This window comes from Ruditapes philippinarum, unplaced genomic scaffold (assembly GCF_026571515.1).
Source record: "Ruditapes philippinarum isolate M1 unplaced genomic scaffold, ASM2657151v2 ctg9718_1_1_1_1, whole genome shotgun sequence".
In the NCBI taxonomy this organism is placed as follows: Eukaryota; Metazoa; Mollusca; class Bivalvia; order Venerida; family Veneridae; genus Ruditapes; species Ruditapes philippinarum.
Window position 1 is genome coordinate 1 of NW_026852256.1, and position 25185 is coordinate 25185.

General features: G+C 31.2%; 1 protein-coding gene across 5 annotated transcripts; it reads left to right on the plus strand.

The window, feature by feature from the left end:
- The first annotated feature begins 6 nt into the window (after positions 1 to 6).
- LOC132754365 (uncharacterized) lies at positions 7 to 24132 on the plus strand. Of its 5 annotated transcripts, none has more exons than XM_060744981.1 (22): positions 7 to 982; positions 4314 to 4373; positions 4950 to 5068; positions 5348 to 5382; positions 5958 to 6022; positions 6356 to 6529; positions 6633 to 6797; positions 7064 to 7143; positions 9275 to 9593; positions 12706 to 13023; positions 13169 to 13228; positions 14655 to 14767; positions 14938 to 15166; positions 16555 to 16833; positions 17089 to 17400; positions 17909 to 18208; positions 18408 to 18680; positions 19026 to 19115; positions 19557 to 19643; positions 20091 to 20207; positions 20654 to 20731; positions 21010 to 24132. In XM_060744981.1, exons 3-22 carry the CDS (start codon positions 5063 to 5065, stop codon positions 21315 to 21317), a joined length of 3408 nt encoding a protein of 1135 aa, XP_060600964.1. In that variant the 5' UTR covers positions 7 to 982; positions 4314 to 4373; positions 4950 to 5062; the 3' UTR covers positions 21318 to 24132. The 5 variants fall into 5 exon arrangements, with proteins under 5 accessions (XP_060600964.1, XP_060600970.1, XP_060600978.1 ...); XM_060744987.1 differs by lacking the exon at positions 7 to 982 and adding an exon at positions 3832 to 4176; XM_060744995.1 differs by lacking the exon at positions 7 to 982 and adding an exon at positions 3832 to 4172.
- The last annotated feature ends 1053 nt before the right edge of the window (positions 24133 to 25185 follow it).

Genomic DNA, 25185 nt, shown 5'->3' on the forward strand with positions numbered 1-25185 from the left:
AGGGGAAATGAATCTAAATACACCAAAGAAGACATTCTATTCTCTTCCTGTCTTGTTTTGATTTTATTAATTTATACTTATATATATATTTATCTGAAAGAAAGTCAATTGTACATACCTATTTATTTAATCAAATCAGTGTTCAGTGTATCAAATTATTTTTCTTCAATCAGATTTATTATAAGAACATTGTGCAAATAAATTACAATATGAAATACACATTGACATTAATCAAACATGTAGAATATCGTGAATTTTGCTACAGTAATTTCTCAATGACATAATTACAGAAGAAGAAAAAAAACGTAGTGGAATTGCCCATCTGCTTATAATAAATACCGTCATCGACACTTCCATTTTCATTTCATAAAATGTTTTTAGATGCCTTTTATTAGGTCGACTTTTTTTCTTCTGTAATATGTATTTATAAATATATTTGCAGATATATTCAAATATATATGTGTGTCCTCGCCACCGGCGGTGGCTCTTGTAAAATCTCATACAAAGACAATTACATTAGGATTTGTTATACACATGTATACATGTATGTTGAAAACAATTGACTTAAATTTAGTTTTCATATCTAATCACAAACACTTGTACATTGTATCTCTTTTGAAATTGACTGCTTAATCGGATAGCACTCCGTATATTAATAGTGGTTGCCAACCGTACGATAATGAATAATAATTACAACTTTCGGTTTCGGTTGAGCCAAGTTTAAAATTAGCTGAATGATTATTTTTTTTCGAAGATGGGTTTGGCTTTAAGTTAAACTCATAATAACGATGAAATTAAAAGTTTAACTTGAAATAGTCGTGCTTTAATAAATATATTAATAAAAACTTCCTATAAACCTGTGTTGAAGTCGACGCATGCGCAAAATAGATTACATTTCTTCTTAAAATAATTTTTACTATTTTCTCGTATGAACAGAACCTACGAGTGAGTTCCGATATATTCATTTGTGACTTATTGAAAGGTATTTCTTGTTTTTCTTAATAGTTGTTTCTCATTTGTGTTTTATTTAACCCAAAATATTGAAATTATGAAACCATTTAGTTATAATTTATTTTCTGTTGAGGTTCAATATTTTGTTTCTCATAAAATTTTCATTTTAAAAGATCTATTCCTAAATCTGACATAATGCTCTATTTTTAGAACAGGGTGACTAAACACAGTACTTTGTGCAAATTAGGTCACTATGATTGCGTTGTAAAATAAAGTTACTACTTATAATTTAAACAGTCCGTTTCGCGACTTTTTTGATTGTTTACATCTGAAATAAGAATAAAAAACTAATTTTAAAGGCAGGCGTGTTTAGCACGCTTACATATTTGATTCATTACAAAATAGTTATTTTTTAATTCATATATCTATGAATTCATTAAAGTGTCCAACAATTAATATAACTCATAATATCATATTGCAACTGTTTTTTTGCCTAATAGGAGGTATGACTTAATCAAAACTTTATTAAAATTATCAGGAGTTATAAAGTCTGTAAAAGGCGTGACCCTCGTTTCAGCTGTATGCCTTATTAGGGTCCGATAAACTCATAATTTGAAGAAGAAAAAATGCTTATAAGAAGCAATCATTAATTATAAGACTTATACAAATCTAATAAGAAGTAATGAAACTCTTTGTAACTATTAATAAAAGGTAAAATTATAAATATAGAAAGGATACACGTTTTTTTTAAATGGGGACCATACGCCGCTTTTTATGGATTAAATGTTGAATTCTGTTAAGCCGGTGCTAGGGGATGATGTGGACGGTAACTTGCACGTCCTTAAAGAATGCCCAAAACGACAAAATTGAAAATGTTGCAGGCTCGGTTTAATTGAGCATATTCATGGATGGTACTGGAATTTGCTAGCTTACGTCCATGCTTCTACATGTAGCACCAGCATAAGTATGTATTAGGCCTCTATAACACCGAGTTATGAGTTTCCAAGTGATTTTACAATAACCTAATTAGGCTTTATTGTTCCTAATTAGAACGTAATTGTTATTGGGTAAAGAATATTAAGAATGACACCAGGATACGTCTGTAGCAATAAATAAATAAATAAATAAATAAATAAATAAATAAATAAATAAAGTAAATAAATATACATGTATATGAATGTCTTAAATCTTTATTTCTAAAAGTAAAGAATTGAAAATAATCGACTGCTACTACTTAACAAATATATTATACATAATAAAACGAGGGTGGGTCAATATAAAAATATGTAATATAATATGTAATGCAATATTTCTAATTAAGCTCGTTATTCATGTGTTTGTGTAAACTATCCTATGCTTCAAAATCAACCGATAAATTAAAAATATCTTACACGAGTAACTTCATGTAAAATATTATAAATGCTGTGTTAAAAGTGCTGAAATACGGGCTGACATAATGCTCGAGCAAAAAATATGATAAACAACATCAACAAGGAAAGGCGGCGTTCATTGAACGCAACCCCACACGACCCTAGGATGACCCCAATCAAAAACAGGACAGTGCACAAGGCAGAGCACGGCCATGATAATCACTTTAATAATACATATTAAAACATAAGAGGAAATAATAGTAACAACAAAGGGAAGATACCTGAAAGTAAATCTGCTATAAATGTTTAAATGATATTTGTAAAATTTATAGCAATAATGAAGTATCTTGTGCCACTGTGTCGAGGTAGATGCATAAATTCAAATATGGGCACGATTCAATTTAAAGATTGACGTACGTTATTTTATGGAGCTATTATTTCTAGAGGCGGTGTATTAAGATTAATCGAAAAACACTTTTATTAATTACGTTCGTCCTTGGACTGGTATGAAATGCCTGTTGTTTCTACATGACAACGCTTCTACACACAAAGGCACTGCTGTAACTGTCCCTTAACGTTCATCTTATTCTCCAGACTTGGCAGTCTGTGAATTTTTTCATTTTCCTGGACTAGACTGGAAAAAAACCTTTTTTAAGAGTAGAAATGAACTTTCTTCGGCAATTTTGCAGTAAATGTATGGTATAAATAAGGAGGACTACAATGTATGTTGATGCATATAAAATGGATTACACCCCGTTTGTTTTTTTGTCCATGCGCCATATCCTGCTTGGTGTCCTGCTGGACCCCTTGTCGGTGGTGCTGTGGATGTCTTGTGTTTCATATTTTGAATTTCTGTAGGAGCTTATTTTGGTTTGTTGAAATAGGAAATTGCAAATATGAGTACCCTTTTCTTATTTTGCATTGCTCATATTGCATTACATATTGACCCACCATCGTACCATAACTTTTTAACTGTGACTATCTGTGTTGCTTTTGAATGCCCTGCTTCTAGAACGTTGCACATCTTTGTAGATAATTATTCTAATCTTAAAAGTTTGCCAGACATTGGTTCATTGATTTATTACTATGTAATACTTATGGTATATATGGTATATTCAACTGCATGACCGTATTTAAAATATGGAAATTAAATGAATTACAAAAATAGAAGGATATCCTGAAGTATGATGTAACTTTTTAAAATATGACAAACAAGATCAACAAGGAAAGGCGGCGTTCAATGAACGCAACCCCCATATGACCCAGCAACAATTTAGAACCAGCGGCAAGGAGCCCAGGCGGACCCCAAACAAAAACAGGACAGGGCAAAGACAAAGCACGGACAGGTTAATCATTAAATGATAAATAATTTGTAACTGATTAGGAATTCAAATTCAGTACATTTCCAGAAACATGTGTCCTTATGAGTCGTACAAAGTGACACATGGTAGATTGACTAGTCAACAAAATTTAATGGTGAAAATAGTAGACACTGAAAGGCCAAACATGTTTAATTTAAATATATCAACTTATTCTGTTTACTTAAATTACACCGTGTGACAAGATTTACTTTTAAAACAATAATTCGATCTCTGACGATATACATGTATAGTATATAATCATATGTGTTGCAGTTTTAGCTTCATAAATCTATTAGCATTTCGGAAGGTAACGGCTATATTACGAGTTTTATTACTCGGGGAATTCAAAGGGTAATTCCCTTGCGAAAATGTGGGAATTTCCATACTTTCGTTTTTGACGTTATTTGCGTATGTTAATCATGTATCGTTTATAAATAAATTTATCGACTTATTCAATATTTGTAAAATTTCGTTAGCGTTGGTATATTATGTAAGTAAGTATTTTCTACTTAGCCCCACTCATAAGTAATTTTGTACAATTTTGAATCGAGTACAGTACATTTGTTATGGTCATTATGCTGTGTCTTTTTGTCTATATTTTCGTGATATGTTTTACTTGTTTCGTACACAGGCAGTCGGTGCGTGGCTTGGATACTTTACATGTGCATTACCACTCCCATTGCCTTTATTGGTAAATGAAATATTCATTTATTCAATATGTTTTCTAAAACATCAAATTTTAAGTAAAAGAACAAAAGAACGTTGTTCTTTTAATTTCACCGACGGAACTATCATCCGGCTTTATTTCAAGTCCTAGATCTTTGTTAATGTTCAACCTATTTTCATCAAATCAATTACAATAAATTCAGAAATGATGTGCAAATATTTGAATTTATTTGAATTGGTAAGATTGTAGTTTGATTGTTAATATTACGTGAGTCATAAGCAGGATGACAATCAAGATAATATCAATGAATGGGAAAGAAGTGATTTTCATGTTAGGGCGTTAACACTGAAAAATATACACACATGAAAACACTTTTGATTAGCTGTTACCTTGTGGTCTACGATTTTTATCACTTCGTTGTAGTGTTTTACAAGATTGAAACATATTATCATCAATAATATTAACGATATTTTTAATATAAACATGATTCTCAGCGAAATTCTCAATATAAGTAAAAATGCTATGTTATCTTATTTGTTATAAGTGCAATCAAGGTTTAATTCAAGATGATATTAAAAATTTATTTATTTATTTTCACAGTATAAATGCCAGTTGAAATACTATTGTGTTGAGGTAAAACCAAGAATCTGACAGTCCAAAAATAATCACCAATATGTGTTGCAGATTGTCTGATTCAATAAACCTGTGAAAACATGGCGGTAAGGAAAGATATTATTAATTATACTTTCTTTTGAGATTTTATTTATTTTTGATTGTTTTGTTTGAATGTTTGAACAACTTAAGAATGTCAGGTATATTAACTTACAAATATTTATTCTATTTAAAGTATATATATATATATATATATATATATATATATATATATATATATATATATATATATATATATATATATATATATATATATTCGTATATATGCTTTTTTGTTTGTTGATATGTTCATGTATAGTACTGAATGTTCCTTTTCCTATTTTAAGGGAGAAGTGTTTCAAAATCGTAAAAGGAAATCAAGGTACGATATATTATTCATTCAATATATATATGTAACCATGTTATTATAAATGTGTTATTTTTACACACCGTTTATCAGTTGATAAGATGACATACCAAACATAGTAGGCCTCTGGTGGTCATAGTGCTGCTTTTAATGACTGAGACATAAGAATTGTAGCCACCGTTTATCCCTGCGTGATTGTAAGAAGCAACTAATTGGGTTTAAATAACTGAAGTCTTTGCATCGCTTAGTTAAAGCAGGTGAAGTGGTTGGTTTATAGTTTGTAACACCCTAGGTTTGCCAAAATCATCTATCCTGTTTGGGCGCTATATGAGCTTAATTTTGTTAATTAAAACAAACCAAAATTACAGGATATTGAAAAGCATTATCATGCAAACCATTTTTATGTAAGAAAATATCTGAACTGTCGATTAAATGGATGAAATATTAGCTGTACAATGATATGAGAAACAAGCGATCAGATTTTTGTTCGTCCTGAAAGTGCCTATGTGTATTGTCGAAGCAAGTTGTTTTCTCTCTATCGTTTTACTTTCTTTTGTCAAATTGTTAAGTGATTATGTTTACAATTACAGAGGAGAAAACATTCAAAATAATGATAATGAAAGTGCAAAGAGGTCAAAACAATACACAACTCAAAGTATGTATTCCGTACCATTGAAATTAAAAACCTTTTAAAGAAATCAACTAAAATCTCGTTTTGTAATTGAATATTTTATAACCTTGACAAACATACTGAAACTAAGCATTCTATCCGAATAAACCAAAAGTAACTTACTTTTACTGCCTGTTCGAGACAATAGTGACATCCACTTTAAAGCTTTATATTGTGTTTTCAAACATGCTTATGTTTGTATGAAATATGTTTTTCTTCATTAAGGTTGTATTACTGATTTGGTACATGCTTTATGACAGTTATAAATGATACTTAATGAATCACATAAACAACTACACACTTTGTCGGGTATTTCAGATCAAGATGAAAAACAATTTCTTACTCCGGAAAAACACGCTAGTGGTCCACATAACACAGATTCTTTAAACCTTACTGTCAGGAGTTTGATATTCCACAGAACAACATCACAACCTCCATTACCTGGAACGCCATGCCAATTCGTACAGACATCGTCTGGCTCTTCAATATTAGGTGTGTTATTATTTACGTATTATGTAAAGATTAATTGACAGTAGTGTATTTAACAAAACATTCACATATTATTGATTTTATTGAATATTTTATATTTATACAGGGACCGAAAGAATGGAAAGCAAAACTAATGTAGCAATTAACAATTTTACAACTGAGAAGCGAATGTCCCCAGATTCAGGTATAACGAACACACCAACGAATACGACATCATCACCAGATTTGTCCCTTGCACATGCGCACTCTAGTGGAATTGGATCATTACAAGGTAATTGGTGATCTTCTGCGGTTTCTGTATCAGACTTAAAACGTAGTGGAGAATATTTTGTATCTAGATGATATTACATTTCAATGGAATGTGAATAGAATAACAATTATTGGATAAAGATGCCTGAAAAGAGTCCAGGGACAGATTTGTCGTTTCATTATTATAAAAAATCACATCAATACAATTAAAAACTTGAGTATTCTTACACGTGTTTTGTTTATGATAATAGTTAAACACTTTGTATCAGCTGTGTTTTTTATCTAAAGCAATGGAATGCAATGATGAAGATATGCAGTTGGTGAATTCACAGACTTCAGATGAAGTAGATTACATAAAAATGAAGATGGTATGTCGTCGATTTAATTGAAATTAATAATTCAAAACGATTGTGCCTTTGTTGCAAAACTAATTCCTTGGTGTGTTTCCGATTTATATTTATTAGTCTCCTACATGTTTACCCTCCGACCGTCTGTCCGTCCGTGAGTCTGTCCGCTCTCAAGGGACAGTAATAATGTGGCTAGAGGGACAATAGGTAACTGTTCATTCTCTTTGATGTCATTCATTCCGTAATGCTTTTATGTGGCTATTTTCTTTTGTAAGGCTAAAACGAACAATAGAGAAAACAATAGAGTAGCCACATAATTACTGTCATGTGAGAACTTCCGTTTGTCCGTCCGTGTGTCTATCCGTCCACATAATAAGATGCCGTGATATTGCAAATTTACTAAAATATATTTGTGAAACCTGATATATGGGTAGATGGCAGTCTGTAGGTTATGTACATCTTTTTTCTTTCTATGTTGTAAGATCTGGTTACTATAGCAACAAAAAGACTTAAATTAGATTATGGCAAATTTAACACAAAAAACGGGATTCCGTGATAACGCAAAAAGTACTGAAAATGTTGAAATATGGGTAGATGGCAGTCCGGAGATTATGCACGTCTTAATTGTTCTTCCCGTGTTGAAAAATTTGGTTGCTGTGGCAAAAATTTACTTTAACTATGGCATATATCAAAATAATTGTGATAACACAAAAAGTACGGAATATATTTTTATGAAATTTATATATATAAACTGAATATGGATAGACTGCAGTATTGAGATTATGCAAACCATTTTAAGCTTGCCTATAGGAAATATTTTGAGAGCTCTATCACTTACTTAGCGTCGGCGACTGGGTACAGATGTATGATTAAAGTTTTTACACAGTCAAAACCTTTTTCATTATAGGTAATTTATATTCTAAAGAGGTATTTGCTTAAAATATAAAAATATATGCTTCTGATCACCGACCACATCACATGTGACAAGGTTCACAACAGAAATTCCACCTTGAACTTAAAATGTTCATGAATTTTTGTATTGTACTGTATAACTTCCTTCATTTCTTAATGTTTCAACTTCAAACTTAAAATAATTGGTTTTTTTTTTATTATCACTTGAATCATGTGTGAGAAGATTCAATACTATAGCTTTTATATTTCTTAGAATTATGAAGCCCTTGAAGCCATGATTATATTCATTTTGATCCTTGATTTATTTGAAAATTGTTATATTTAATTTTCTTGTTTGTTACTATAAATGGTATATTTAAAATTGTGATTTTTTTACTTTACTTTTCCTCTTTGTTACTATCTACTTTAAACTTAAGATAATGTTTCTTCGTCATCACTCACATCATGTATGACAATGTTCATAAGTGTAGCATTTTAATTTTAATAAGCGATTTATTTCGTCTTTAGTTTGCCTAAAAAATGTTATATTCTGGTAATAACCAGGCCTGTTTAAATATTTACCCTCTGAGTATCTTCAATCCGTCTATCTGTCCGTCCCAAACAACTGTTTCATGAAGATCACGTTTAAAGAACTTGGAACTTTTCCATAAAAAATACTTAAAATAGAGAAAAGCTGAAACATAAGTTGTACATAATCATCTTGAGAAAAATGAATCTTTTGATTATCTGTTGTATAAACGTAATTTTCATACTAGGCAGGGAAATTTAACACATTATTTTAATACTGACAAACTCAGAACTCAAAAGATTCATCTTCATTCATGTTTTCCACAATGGCATAATGAAATGACCATAGCCCTTCAAAATTTTGCTGAGGTTCAGGCGGTAGGGTGTTTTGTATTGATTGCAATACTACGATAATTGCTTGTTTATTCAGGCTATGTTTACATTCTACAAATGATATTATTTTCTGTTTAAAATGAAAAGAAATGACCTGTTACGAGCAAATCATTAATTTTAATATAATACTATTGATAATGAGGGTAAACTATAATTATGATAATTCAGAGGAAATGTATCTTTCAAGAAAAAATACGTCATAATGCATGCATGTTAACAGGGTACCATAGCTTTCGGCAATGTTGAGAAGAGTACATGGAGTAGAAAAGAAAAATCGTCACTAATTGTCTTATTAAATTTTTTTATCTATTTAATGTTTTTTATACTCATTATTGCTTAGGAAAACAGAAATATCACGAGCTCAATCAAACAAAAGCGGATGCAAAAGTTCCTTCAAAGGAAATTTGTTTACCTTAAAAACGAACTTATTCCTTCGGGTATAGTCGATAGACTTCTAAGCGATCAGGTTATAACAGATCAAGATAATGATGATATATGTAGGGTGGAAAGTAGAGGCCAAAAGTGTGAGTTTCTGATAAAAGCAATTAATCGCTCTCTGGAAAACAGTGATGCCTGTGCCGTTCAAAAGATAGAAGCTGCATTCTCAAAAGAAGGCTATTACTATGTCTTCAAGGACTACAAGGAATATTCTATGTCTGGTAAACAGATACACACAATTTTTTTTAAATAGTCTGAATCGACGATTTTATTTAAAAAGATAATCACTAAGTGTAAAGTGTAAATTAAATATTTTAAAATATATTTGTTATTAATGTGATAGACTTTGCATTCATTTTATTTTAAGCTCGACTTTAAAAAAAAATATGAGATATTGTTACAGTCATTTCGGCGTTGCCGAATGTACCCTAATTTTGACTTTTTAAGTTATTGGTGTATTGTCTTCATACTTAATCACAAAAACCCTTGGGACAAGACCTTTTAGTACACCAGACTTACATTGATCTTCAAGGACAAATGTCTAAATTTTGCTTATTTTTATGCCCCCGGGCATATAGTAATTGAACCGTCCGTCCGTCTGTCTGTCTGTCCGTACGAGGTTAACCTAGAACGGCAAGTTGGATTTTCCTTAAGTTCTACTTGTACCAATGGCTTCTAAGTTTACACACTTACTAATCAATACAAAGTACATGATCTGGGCAAGTTTCATAACTCTGGCTTTCATATTTACCAAGTTATTGCCCTTTTCAGCACTTAGAAAATGAATAATGGTTAACCTAAAACGGCAAGTTGGAAATATCTTAAGTTCTATCTATACTAATGGCTTTATAATTTCCACACTTACTTATCAATACAAAGCACATGATATTGCCAAGTTATATAACTGTGTCATCCATATTTCCCAGTTATTTCCCTTTTTTCACTTTGAAAATAGGGCCTTGTCTGGTTAACCTATTTCGGCAAGTTGGATTTATTTTAAATTTCTCCTAATTGCTTAATTTCTTTACTGATATCTTTCATATTTAGTAGGTGGATACCTTTGATGGTCCTATAATTTTTTTGGAGTAAGCGGTCTCTAGGGTCAAGGTCAAGGTCACTGGTTTAAAAAATAAATATAAACCTTTTTGCTCATACGGCCTTTATTTTTTAGTTGATGTCTTAGTTTAATACAAACACTTCCTTTTTTGGGTGTAGTATGGGGTCATTTGGGTCTAGGTCTAACCCTAGGTCAATGTTACCAATGTCAAGGCCACCAATGTTAAAAATAGATTTTTACATTTTCACAGGTGTTGACCTTATTCTATAGACAGATGTTATTTATAATTGATAGAAACATAAACTTTGATGGAGTTAGTGGTCAGTTGGGTCAAGGTTACCAGTGCTAAAAATAGATTTTTACACATTTGCTCATACAGCCTTTATTAAGTGACAGATATATTTTATATTTGGAAGGAAGATAACTTGCATGGTATTCTTCCTTTTGATTGGGGTAGGGATCAGTGGGTCAAGGTCACTTGTGCTAAAAATAGATTTTTACACTTTTGCCCATACAGCTTTTATTTATTGACAGTTTTATTTCATATTTGGTAGGAAGATAACTTGCATGGTATTCTTCCTTTGGATGGAGTAAGGGGTCAGTTGGGTCAAGGTCACAAGTGCTAAAAGTAGATTTTTACACTTTTGCCCATACAGCCTTTATTTATTGACAGATGTATTTCAAATTTGGTAGAAAGATAACTTACGTGGTATTCTTCTTTTGGATAGAGTTAGGGGTCGGTTTGGTCAAGGTCACCAGTGCTAAAAATAGATTTATACACTTTTGCCCATACAGCCTTTATTTAATGACAGTTGCATTTCATATTTGGTAGGAAGATAACTTGCATGAAGTTGAATATTTTTCAACATCACAAGTCAGAGCAATGTCTTGGCAACTTATATTTTTCACAATTACAAAATGCCATGACTTTGTCAAGCTATAAAACTTGTGTTTACAATTTTTTGGCGTTTTTCTGTCCATAACTGAGTGAATGGGTAAACATTTTTTGAAGTATTGCTACTGACAAGAATCTGAGCCGGGGGCATTTGTGTTTAACAAACACGTTCTTGTTTAATTATTATAATTTTAGTGCCATGAATTACTACAAATATAAAAACAAAAGCAGTTATTCGTACCCCTATATGTTTGATAAAATCCCGGATTCCGAGCGTTCCGGAGCACAGGTCGCGATACTGTCCTGTAAGACCATGTGGTACTAGAAAAACCCTTGTTTACAGAACAATGATGTTAAAATATGAACATTTTGAAGTGTCATTTCGATTTCTTTCAACTATATAATGGTTTTGAGGAGGGGGGGGGGGTTGAAATATTTTCTGCTATCTTCTGGATGTCAGCTGCTTTAAAGTGTCATAATTTTGTTATACATGTACGGATTTGATTTAAACTTTGACAAAACAAGACTTCCTACCAAACAAACACATTGAATAATTTGAATGTGATCTTGACCTTTAAATGACCTTGACTGTCAAGGTAAAACTAATGAAATTCTCCTGTTTTTTTCTGTAACTGGCTATGACTTTGTAATTTAATAATTAATTAATTTTATTTTCAAAAACAACATCCTTTAGGCTAGGACCTTTATGTATATCAAACAAAAATTGACCTGGACTCATGAATGACCTTGAACTTGAAGGTCAATTTATTTTATTTTTACTGATAATTGCTATAATTGGCTGTAGCTTTGTAATAGATCAATGGATTATTTTCATACTTGGACAAAATAACCTTTTGGGCATGACAATGTTAAATGTTGAACTAATGTTTGCCTTGAGTTCTAAATGACCTTGACCGTCATGGTCAAATTATTGAATTTTGGTTAAGTTGTCATATTATTTTATTTCTGTAAGGATTTTATTCATATGTAAGCAAGAAAGCAATACTAAACAGACATGTGGAATAATTTAGATATGACCTTGACCTTTAAGTGACCTTTACTGTCAAATGATTAAATTTTGATTATATTTTCTTAACTTTGTCATTTATTTATGGAAAGGATTCATTCTCGGACAAAACAACAAGTGTGGCCATACAGACCTATTGAAATTAAGAAAGTAAAAATAAAATTCTTTAATTTTCTTTTTTAAAGGTTTGTTTAAACCGTTGTTTGTTTGCAAAAAAAAGTCGAGCTTTGCACTTGCCGGGAGTGGCTCCTGTTTTATGTGTATATTTTACGAATTGATCGTGCTTATTATTCAATTGCATATTATCTGTTTTGTATATATAGTGAATACCTTTCTTAGGTTCTTATGTTTCAGGTAAAAGAAAATCACCACCTGGTTCATCTTCATTATGGAAGGAAAAATTGAAATCTTTTGAACCTAAATTGGAAGATGATCTGGATCCACGTTTCTTTATTGATCAGTTGGTTTCTGAAGAAGTTCTTGAATTTGACGAGCACCAAAACATCTCAGATGTGACATTTAAACCAGAAAAAATCAATTGCTTAATCAAATACCTACACAGGAAAACTGAACAGACCTTCAATGACTTTTGCAAAGTCCTCAAAAAGGCTTATAGCAAAAATACCTTTGTTGATAAACTTTGCAGTTCACACGAAATAGAAGAACTTAAAGGTATCTCTTCATAAAAGTAAATAGATAGATAGATAAGTAAATAAATAAATAAATAAATATTTTTATTGCAATTTCATTTTCAATAAACGTTGTTGCGAAATACATTGCAGATAATTTAATCCTTTGTTGCCATTGTATTTTGTAGAACCCGATGCCAATCCTCAAGTATCTCTTGTGAGTAGAGAGGAACAAGACTGCCGAATGAGTAAGTTTAGTATGATAAATAAATGAATCTAGATTATTACAAAATTAAACATTACCAGTAATGGAAGGTAACATATTCGATCCGTGCATAACAATTTTGTTCAAGGTATTGACTCATTCATCGCAGATTCTTCTACATTGACAACATGTGTGCATGCCACGAGTGACTTTTTTCCATTGATAATAATTAATTCTGTCAGCAGCAGTCAGAATCAATCTCATACCAACGATTTATGTAAGAACGTAAGACAATATAAACACAAGTTTTCCTCGAACTCCGAAGAAAGTGTTTCCAAAACACCAGATCTTTATTGAAACATACTTTAGTTAAGAAATTCAGTAAATAAAATAGAAGTAGTGAATAAATATCAGCAATTTCAATATCTGAAACTGTCAAGGAGAACTAACAAACGCTGTTTAGCCGGACATATACCGCATATTTCGATTTTCAAAACTTCAGTGAAAACATTTTCACAATCTCTTTTTTTCCGCAAGAACACGATATCTTTAGGCTTTGGTTTTGATATATTTAATACGAATGTAATAAAATAAATAAATATCGTTATAATGTTATGAATAATAATTTCTGTCATACTAGTATGTCATACTAGTATACCGGAATACTCCGATCCGAACTGCAAACATATGTCAGATAATTTTTTTGCATATTATGCCATATTATTTCATATTTAAAATGGTTTACTTCAATATGATACATGTTCATGGAAATTAGAGTCATTTCATCCATAACTATTTTCTTACAATACCGTATGAACTTACAACTTAAATAACAACGGCGAAATGACGTCATCCTAAGCACATATTTCCCTTCTAAGACGACGTCATTTTAACGCTGTTCATTCATAAAGTGCGCTAAAATGACGCTGTTGTTTGGCTCGTGACTCATCTGGCACCCCCATGCTAGATGAAATTTCCGGCAAGGGTAAAACTCACGGAAACGCCAGTCTGCTATGCCAGAATACCCATATCATGAACCTTATTATTCAAAATGAAAAGAATTTTTGAAATTATTTTTAATAAGCTATTTGATCAATAAAAACGAAATGGATCTGAACTTTTTCTATAAATTTTGAAAAAAAAAATAGCATCATTCAATATTTACAGATAATTGCCATGTTAACAGTTAAGAAGAAGGAAATGTTGTGTATGATACTATAATTGGCTCAATATAATGATAGGCCTCATCCTCTCTCCCCTTTATTTCATGCCACAATATGTTGTACATGTATTATACTAAAAGAACTGAAGTTACTTACATTGGACATGTCACTTTAGTCCCGAAGCATAGCACTTTTTTTTAATTTTATCATAATATATTCGCTTAAACAAATGTTGTTATAAATTTAGTACTTTTGAAACATTATTAAGTGACATATATTCAAAATGTTATAACTCACATGCTTCAGCACCATCTGCAACAGCACATATAACATTTCGATTTGACGGAGAAGCAAAAGATATTGAACAGATGATTGTTGATGACAATAATCCTACTCCAAATGAAAGTCTGCAAGAAGAAGTAAGTTACGTAGAACATTTCCTTTATTTCCTTTATATGGTCTACCTTTTACCACCACTTTATCTGTAAAATTGAAATAACATGTCTATTACAATGATAAAATTATTATAATTTACTTATTTCAAATGATGTATTATTTAATTGAACACTCAATACATAAATCATTGCAGGTTATGGATATTGGAGCATATGAAATCGTTAAAACAACATTTTCATCGATTCGCATAGTTTTATCGGCATTATCTCACTCCTCAGAGATGCAGATCGTAAAGAAATGTAAACAGTCGCCTGTCTTTCTGATGAAACTTCTGCAAAATCTAATCAAACCTGAACATTTGAAGATGTTAGAGGAAAGAGGAATTAAACGTATCTTCTTTGAAATAAAAGTAAAGTTGCCAGGTATAATTAAATACGCATTTTATGAACATATAATTATATCCAGTGTCGTTTATCATGTATCGAAATTATCAAAATTAAGATCGCCAAGTCTGTGGTAGAGGTAGAGAAGATGAAATATGCTACATGGACCTGGTCATAGAGTACAGAATATTTCCATTGATCATTTTGAAATTACAAAAATAATTCTGGGAATCACAGTGGCCATTCTAAAATATAATGAAAAGGAAATTCTTGCCACTCTAAAATAAAAAATAAGGATAGTTCTAAAATTAAATGTAAAGTTTAGTTCTTGACATTATAAAATAAAATGTAAGGGTATTTCTAAAATGAAATGTAGAGAATAGTATTTACCTTTCTGGTTACATTGCTCAGATATTAAAACACACTTTCTCCCACAAAACTTTATACACTGCATTTAGTTTTTATTACATTTATTTTTAGTTAATTTTACGTAAGACAATATTGAGTTTATTTTACACAAGAACTGAGTTAAAAAATATGTCCCAAAATAAACAAAACCACCAACAACGTTCACACCAAAAACTCCGAGTTTATCAGGTTCCCTAAGTTTATGATGTTCAATATATTAAATGATTATTAATATAATCAATTGATATAATGTTTTGTAATGTTCTTACATTTTGAATTTTGAACTATTCATAAACATAATTGACTACCGACTGCGTAGATGCCAGTGGTGGAATTTGAATTCACTTACCAAACACCACAGGTTAATTAATGAATTTATACATGTTACAGTATTCCATTTCTTCAAGATTAATCACCCAATCGATTATTCTGTCAATTGCAACAAAATTATTTGATATAAAAAAGGTTACTTACGATTTGATTCCGGATTTTGAGTATTGTTTTATAGCATTTCGTGTTGTAAATATAATTAATAAAACTGTCGATATTGCATATGATTACAACATTCATAAATTCAAATTAAAAAAAAAACAAACAAGTAACAGGTACACCAAAAACAATACTGTAATATAGAAGTTGTCCTACTTTGAAGAGACAGAAGTATCAATATGCTTATAATTTAAATTCTATGGTTACAAAACGGGTTTTTCTTAGCTACAAGATATGATTATGTCATTTTTATGCAAGTATTGCTAACATTTCTATATGTATCGAAAACTTAGAAATAACATATATAAGTTTTACTTCGACATAGTATCTTCCAAAAAACGTCTTGTTACACTGTATTATTTGTATGCAAAGTCAATTGTTGAATCTGAAGGTTAAGAAAATTCATGCATAAAACTGTATATCGATCTACTTAAAGACTTTTATATTCAGTCGTTCAATGCCTAAATGTAAAAGAATTGTGCGTTATCAATAAGAAATTTCAACAGATATCATTTCTTATTTAATTTCAGGGAGTGAACATATTTCAAAAACCGATATTGTTAGAAACAAAGACCTGCTATGCAACGAACTAAATAAAGTAGAAATATTGCAATTCCTAGGAGAGACCGACATAACTGATCATGTGAAGGCAATTGAAGACATAAAAAAAGCTGAAACGAATACACAATGCGTCATGAAATTTGTGGAATTCATTGTTAGCGAAGGAAACGAAACGTACCTGGAAGCGTTCCTTGAATTTTTGAAGAAGCATAACAAAGATGAACTTATCACACAGTTGTCAAGATTGCGTAAGTCATAAAACTTAATTGTGGTTTTGATCAATATCTAAATCGTGGATACTCATTATGTGTTTTGGGATTAATGACAATGTTTATTAGGAATGCACATTTTATTTTGGAACTTTTTGGTTTTCTCCAATACCATTTTTAAGTTTCGATTTTATACTTCTATTTTTGCATATACATATTTTACCATTACCATTAAGAATTGTCAATATAAATCAATATCCATCTCTTGTTTAAACATACTTGTTTTATTTACAGAATCATGTTCTTGCAAAATTTCAAAAAAGAACATCGTTGAGCATTATTCGTTGATTGAAAAAGAACTGACAGATGTAGATACGATTATCAAAGCATTCTCTGAGTATGCTGACTTTCCTGCAGATTTAAAAGACAAGTTTAAGAGTGTTTTAAACAGTTCACATCCGGAAGTGAAAGTTGATACGTTTTTACGACATCTTTTGGCATTACCTGATGATGGGATACAGCTATGTTTACTTGAGGAACGCTTACATGCTACAGATCAGGTTGCATTACTTGATAAAATAACGAAGATGTCAGAAAAAAATGAAGGTAACACTAACTGAAATGTATGGGACAGGAACCATTAACTTTGCTAATGTTACTGTTCAATGTTTTTTTAATTGTCTTTACAAAAGAATAATAATTTATCCACGAACAAATTTATAAATATCTTCCGGAATTTAGCGAAAACGTTGAAGATGCCGTTTTATGATAATGTCCTTTTTATATTTATCCTAAACAATCTTCATAATCAATTATTAGTCAATCTCTTGAAATATATTACTAATAAACATGATCTTGACAGCAACAAACTTAGCACAATGTCACCTTAATTTTATGTTTTTAATACAAATCAGGTATATATATATATATATATATATATATATATATATATATATATATATATATATATATATATATATATATTCTTCTGTATCGAAGCTTATTTTATTATTTTAAATATGACACAAATGACGAATCATGTTTTGCTTTTTCATATCATAATGAAGAAGAAAACAAACATCTTTGGAATTTATCTACCCTTTTTATCCCGTAGGAATTCAAGTTACTGACGATGACATTCGCAGAAACAGGCTTTACCTGTGTGATGAATTAGAGCCAAAGCAATATCGAGAAATGGTGAAAGAGATTGACGAAACTGACAATCTAAGTGAACAAATTCTTGAAGCAACATCTAGAGAATCTAGATGTGAAGTACTGCTCGATTTCATATCAAAGGCATGCAAAACAGACAGTAAGGCACACATACTGAGCAAATTCTCCCAAAGTTTGCTCAAATGGAATGCCGGTGTACTACAATATATTAAAAAAACTCGAAAACCTGTACAAGAAGGCAGTAAGTATTCATTTATAAGTAGATCGTTCATTTACAGAAACGCTGTATTCAAGTGATGAGGGTTCTTTGATCGCTACAGATAATTCTTTCCTGTTATGAAATGTTATAAAATAAACAACAAAACAAACAACATAGTACATGTATGTCAGAATATGTTAATATTAGTTGTGTATTATTTCCTGATTCATTGTGTCTTCAGAACGCCAGATGGAAATAGAGAATATCATTGCTTCATACAAGCACATTGTTGACGAAATTGAGCCATTAAGTCTTATAAGATTCTTTGAAGAGCGGGAAGAATTAACAGAAGATGAAATAAGATGTATTCGTAGATCTTCATCCCGTAGAGCAAGAGCAGTCACTTTCCTGAATTTTGTACTAAAAGGAACAGAATCAAAAGTGTCTTGTTTGATAGACTATTTGAGATTCGCTGGCTACAATTCATTACTTAAGAAGATGCGTGAATGTATAAGTAAGCGATTTAATGGCTTTAAAAATTTACAATATTTAGCCGGGCAATTCGTTGAATATTGAGATTTTCCTACACATGCTAGCGCCTGCATTTGAGTCGGTCATTTTATAATCATAACAAAAGTATATTCTATAAAAAATTATTATATCTTCGAAATTTATTTTCACAGCACCTATGAATCTAGCATGAATTTTCTTATTAGACTAATTCATTTCCATTCCTTACGTACGTGCATCTGGAAATTATTTAACTTATTATATACTTGTTTTAGAATCATTTTTTCTACATACACATAAGCGGCTGGTGAGTATATGTATCATTCTAATCATTAGTATTCATTTACAGAAAAATACAAAGAATGTCCAAGATTATATGCATTTGACTTGAAGGACTGTTATGTATTAAAAGGTGATTTAGATATCAATTTCAACAATGGTAAGTTTTTACATTTTATTCTTGTGTTAAATGGCTATACAAATCATGTATGTAATTTCACCGATTATTTCTGAACTTAGTCTTAATACAATGAATATACCTTCAAAAATAGAAATATTTTATATATTACTATATATTTAAAACAGCAGCATGCTTCAAGATTTAAGCTAATTTCCATAAAAATATAAATAAATAAAATTCATTAATTACATTATGTAGTCACGCTGTAGAAAAAACATTGATGAATACTTTAAAATCAGTCATTAATTTCATACAACAAGTTAATTATTTCTTGAAAGGTGAAATATTTACCCTTTTTAAAATCTTAGTACATTTATCTCAGAGACGATTTTCTTGAAATAATTTGGCTCATCTGGATGCCAAGAATTAATATAGCACAATAACATCATAACATAGTTACGCTTTCATTTAACACACCAGAGAAAAACACACAAGAACAAGAGCATTCAAATGTACCAACATTTGACAACTGGTCACTAGTCACGAATTGGGTTCTTGAAAATTTCTGTAAGTATTAAGACATTTCTTTTTCTTTCATTATAGCAAAGATAATTTATGTTCGAAATATAAATGTTGCGCAATGTAAATGTTGTTACCAAAACAAATTTCATTTTTGAAACCGTGTAACATTACTTGAAAATAATTTAGAAACTTAAAATCTGTATTCTGTAAACGTACGTAGATAATATAATAATTAAGGTTTGATGTAACATTTTATTGAAATAAATTAAATCAAGCAAGTGCAAGGAAATACTATAAGTGAATGAAAAAAAAACTAGAAACGCATTTGTATTGTTTGTTAATGTCACAAATAGAAAGTGCATAAGATGCGAATCCCTTTCGCCCCGTCTTAACCAGTATTTCGTCTATGTCTATTTATTACGCACTGAATTTTCATACATAACAATTATTGAATAATTAAATGAAAAACAAATGTTTCTGCCTTCATTTAAGTCTCACAAAAAAGAGAATTTGAGGAGCAAAAAACCCAAGAAATTCGTGAAGATACCCAAAGACTTCAGGATGAGGCAAAATGTTCAACTAGTTATGAGAATGTTCTATGTATACCAGGTAAAGGATAAAAACAAAGTCTAAAAAAATCCTCGCGACTTGATTGACATAAGGTCAATTGACTTTTGCAAGTATATGTTATCTTCACTGTGTTTTTATAATCATAAACCTAAACTTTTTTCATCAGTTAACAATATAAAATATATTAACGAAATGCTTTATCCCGTAACATTTTATTTGATAACATTAAGATCTGCCGTATGGAATAAGAGCATTTTCCATTTTCTGGAGTGTGTCTATAACAATATCCTATCAAAGATAGTCTCGCCCGTAAATTTTTTATCGTCCATTTAATTTTCCAGGGTGGCATTTAATTTTTATTTGTGTTATCAATTGACTGGCAGATCTATAACATACCAAGTGTGCAATTTATAGTATTGTCTTCCAGATATGTTGATATTTTCTCAAAATGAATAACTGCTACAAAAGTGTACAATTGTTTTCAGATGTGCAAAATGAAAAAAAGGAATCCACCCAATCTGCGTTGCAATACAACGAGCGTGAGACCAAAATAATGGAAATATGTATTTCACTTTTTCGCTTCTATATAAAGTTAAAACATTATTCGACTGAGTTTTGTAATTTTTAGCATAACTTTTTTTTTAATTTAATCAATTTTAATAGAATACATTTTATTTTTAATTTTAAAAAAAAACACCATCTCTTCAGATCGACCTACATAATGTAAGGATATTGATATTCCAATTTGTTGAAAGTGTTTATTGAAATTGTGGCGTTTTTTTTAACTTGTTATAACCTTAATGTAACGAATACTTACATACTTTTCCATTCAAAATTCCAGGTGCCAATGGTGAGAGAATCGGGATAGAAAATAAGATACACGAATCTTCAAGGGACAAATTGTTTCATGTAAGATCTCCGAAAGTTAGACATTCAAGTAATTTACTTACTGCTGGCTCCCCAAGGTCAAGCCACGAGTATATTCGAAATCATGACTCTTATGATAGAAACAGTGCAAGCTGTAGTCCTTCGTCTATTCGAAGCCTTATTTCTCGAGCAACGTCCATTGAAGACGATAGCAACATATTAAAAGAAGAACAAATTGATGGAGATGAGGCCCTACATCTATTCGCTGAGGGCAATGTATAATAAGTTTTGTCTCAAGAAACAACTGTTCGGTTAAATGATTACATTTTTCACATTGATGTTAATAGGAAATTGTGTATGTTACCACTTTTTTTAAGTATAACGAAACCTAATTAAAAACAGATACATAATTTTATAGACCACCTATCTGTTTATGTAATTTTCTTCACTCTTTCTTTCAATGTGTTTTCTCGATCTTCTAAGATATTTTGTCATAGAACAGGGCCTTTCAAATTCTATTTAAAAGGCCCTGCAAGGAATAATGAAATACTTATAATATTATAGTGAAGTCAACATAATTTTACCCTTTCGTTTTATGTCACTGGTTGACAAGGCAAGCCTAACAAGAATTTCGAACGACACATATACCCCCCTTTCTAGCCATTGACTCACATAATTGGTAATTTTATTACAGACACTTGCCAAAAATGGGTACATGGAAGTGTTCAATTATGGAAAAATCAACGGAAACCATTTTGACATTTAAGGTCCCTGTGACCTTGACCTTTGACCTAGTGACCTGAAAATCAATAGGGGTCATCTACTAGTTATGACCAATCACTATGTGAAATATGAAGACTTTGTGATGAATACTTTTCAAGATAATCAGCGGAAAACATTTTGTCATTTTAAGGTCCCTGTGACCTTGACTTTTGACCTAGTGACCCCAAAATCAATAGGGGTCATCTACTAGTCATGACAAATCACTATGTGAAATATGAAGACTTTGTGATGAATACTTTTCATGATAATCAGCGGAAACCATTTTGACATTAAAGGGCCCTGTGACCTTGACCTTTGACCTAGTGACCCCAAAATCTATAGGGGTCATCTACTAGTGTTGACCAATCACTATGTGAAATATGAAGACATTGTGATACATTCTTTTCAAGATAATCAGCGGAAACCATTTTGACATTTCAGGCCCCTGTGACCTTAACCTTTGACCTTGTGACCCCAAAAACGATAAGGGTCATTTACTAGTAATGACCAATCACTATGTGAAATATGAAGACTTTGTGATACATACTTTTCAAGATAATCAGCGGAAACCATTTTGACATTTCAGGCCCCTGTGACCTTGACCTTTGACCTTGTGACCCCAAAATCAATAGGGGTCATCTACTAGTTATGACCAATCACTGTGTGAAATATGAGAACTTTGTGATAAATACTTTTTAAGATAATCAGCGGAAACCATTTTGACATTTAAGGCCCCTTTGACCTTGACCTTTGACCTTGTGACCCCAAAATCAATAGGGGTCATCTACTAGTTATGACCAATCACTATGTGAAATATGAAGACTTTGTGATAAGTACTTTTCAAGATAATCAGCGGAAACCATTTTGACATTTCAGGCCCCTGTGACCTTGACCTTTGCCCTTGTGACCCCAAAATCGATAGTGGTCATCTACTAGTAATGACCAATCACTATGTGAAATATGAAGACTTTGTGATACATACTTTTTAAGATAATCAGCGGAAACCGTTTTGACATTTCAGGCCCTTGTGACCTTGACCTTGTGACCCCAAAATCAATAAGGGTCATCTACTAGTGATGACCAATCACTATGTGAAATATGAAGACTTTGTGATACATACTTTTCAAGATAATCAGCGGAAACCATTTTGACATTTAAGGCCCCTCTGTGACCTTGACCTTTGACCTAGTGACCCCAAAATCAATAGGGGTCATCTACTAGTTATGACCAATCACTATGTGAAATATGAAGACTTTGTGATAAATACTTTTCAAGATAATCAGCGGAAACCAATTTGACATTTAAGGCCCCTGTGACCTTGACCTTTGACCTAGTGACCCCAAAATCAAAAGGGGTCATCTACTAGTTATTACCAATCACTATGTAAAATATGAAGACACAGACCGACGGACCGACAGACAGACCGACAGACCGACATTAGCAAAACAATATACCCCCTCTTCTTCGAAGGGGGCATAATAACCTACTTAATAGCTTTTCTCTTATCAACTGTATCATTTGTAAAAACTTCACTCTAGGTATAAGCTAATATAGGTAATTTGATCTCTTATAATTTATGTTTTGTTATACATTAATTGATGGCATAACAAAATAATATAATCCTGCTACATTATTTTGACATTACCTCATTGTTTTCTAACAACCAACGGTCTTCAAAGGCAGCTGCAATTTACAATAATTTATTCATTCATTTATGTCATTATCAAATAAATAGTTCTAGACTCATTTATTATTCTATTAATCGGAGAATATTAAATACTAGCATTACACGTGTATTTAAAAAAGTAAGCACAATATTAAGTTGCCCTGTATGTAGCCAATGAAGTAATATCGTGAGTTAACAATCTTTCTTAAATTAAGTAAGCAGCATATGCACTTATATTGTAGCTCTATTGTTTGTTGTTCACCTTGATTAATTTGAACACACACACATTTTATTTGATTTAATGGTTTTTCCTGTACTAAACTACTGGGAGCCTTCAGAATACATAACTTTGATGATTTATACTTTTAATTTTTTTACGGAAATAGATCATGCGTTATCGTAGTTTAATAACTAATCTTACTAACTGCCACATAAAATATACATTCACTCATGGTTATTGTACAAATGACATAATAAAGCAAATGTAAAAGCAAAAGGCAGCAACAATAAATATTTGTATTTTGTATCATGTGAAATGAATATATCCGGTTTTTTTTCTGCATGACAATTTCTTTTGCATATTAGCTCTTTTGTTATTTTTGTTAAATATGAAATTTCATGATTTGACTCTGTTTAATGAATGATTTTTTGTAAAGACATTGTTATTTATTAATTTGTTTGTTTGTTTGTTTTGGGTTTTAGGTCACATCGACACAGTATAGGTCATATCGCGACGTTCCAGCTTTACTGGTGGAGGAAGACCTCAGGTGCCCTTCCGTGCATTATTTCAGGCACGAACGGGCACCTGAGTAGAACCACCGACGTTCCGTAAGCTAGCTGCATAGCTTCCTCACACGACAGAATCCAAAGTCCCTGTCGGGATTCGAACCCACAGCGACGAGGGGCAAGTGGTTTGAATTCAACGACCTTAACCACTCGGCCACGGGCGCCCCTATTATTTATATAAAAGCCAACAGGTTATAACACTTATCATACGTAATTGCTGACGGTGTTTGGTATTGTGGTACTTCTCCACCCTTGGTTTTCAAATGTGTTGACAGTTATTTTCGGTAAGGGATTGTAAGTCAACTACCATGAGCTATTGCAGCTCTCGGTCCAATTCCTTTCTGTTTTATATTGTAAGTTATTAACATGAACTGGTAAAATTTTTGTATTTTGAAACATCCGCTAGTGTGTCCGTAAATGAGTGTCATGGAACACTCAATGTTACATGTTAGTGTCATTTCATGAAAAGCGTAACATAATAATATCTTAAAAAAAGATCAAAATACAAAGTGATTTCTAGATCCTCTAAGACATTTTGTCATAGTACAGGGCCTTTCAAATTCTATTTAAAAGGCCCTGCATGGAATAATGTAATACGTTTTATAGTATAGTGAAGTCAGCATAGTTTTATCCTTTCTTTTTATGTCACTGGTTGACAAGACATGCCTTATAACATACTTTGTTTTTCTCTTATCAACTGAATCATTTATGGTCAGAAGCTAATATAGGTATTTTGATCTCTTATGATTTATGTTTTGTTATCCATTAAGTAATGTGATAACATAATAATATAAATTTTAAACTAAAATTTTTTTGACTTTTAAATCTTTTGTTTTTTTCCTAAAAGGGCAGCTGCATTTAACAAATTAAAATTTACTTTCATTAAATGAATGTCTTTAAATAAAACAAAATAATTTAGTTTTTTGCCCCCCCTTT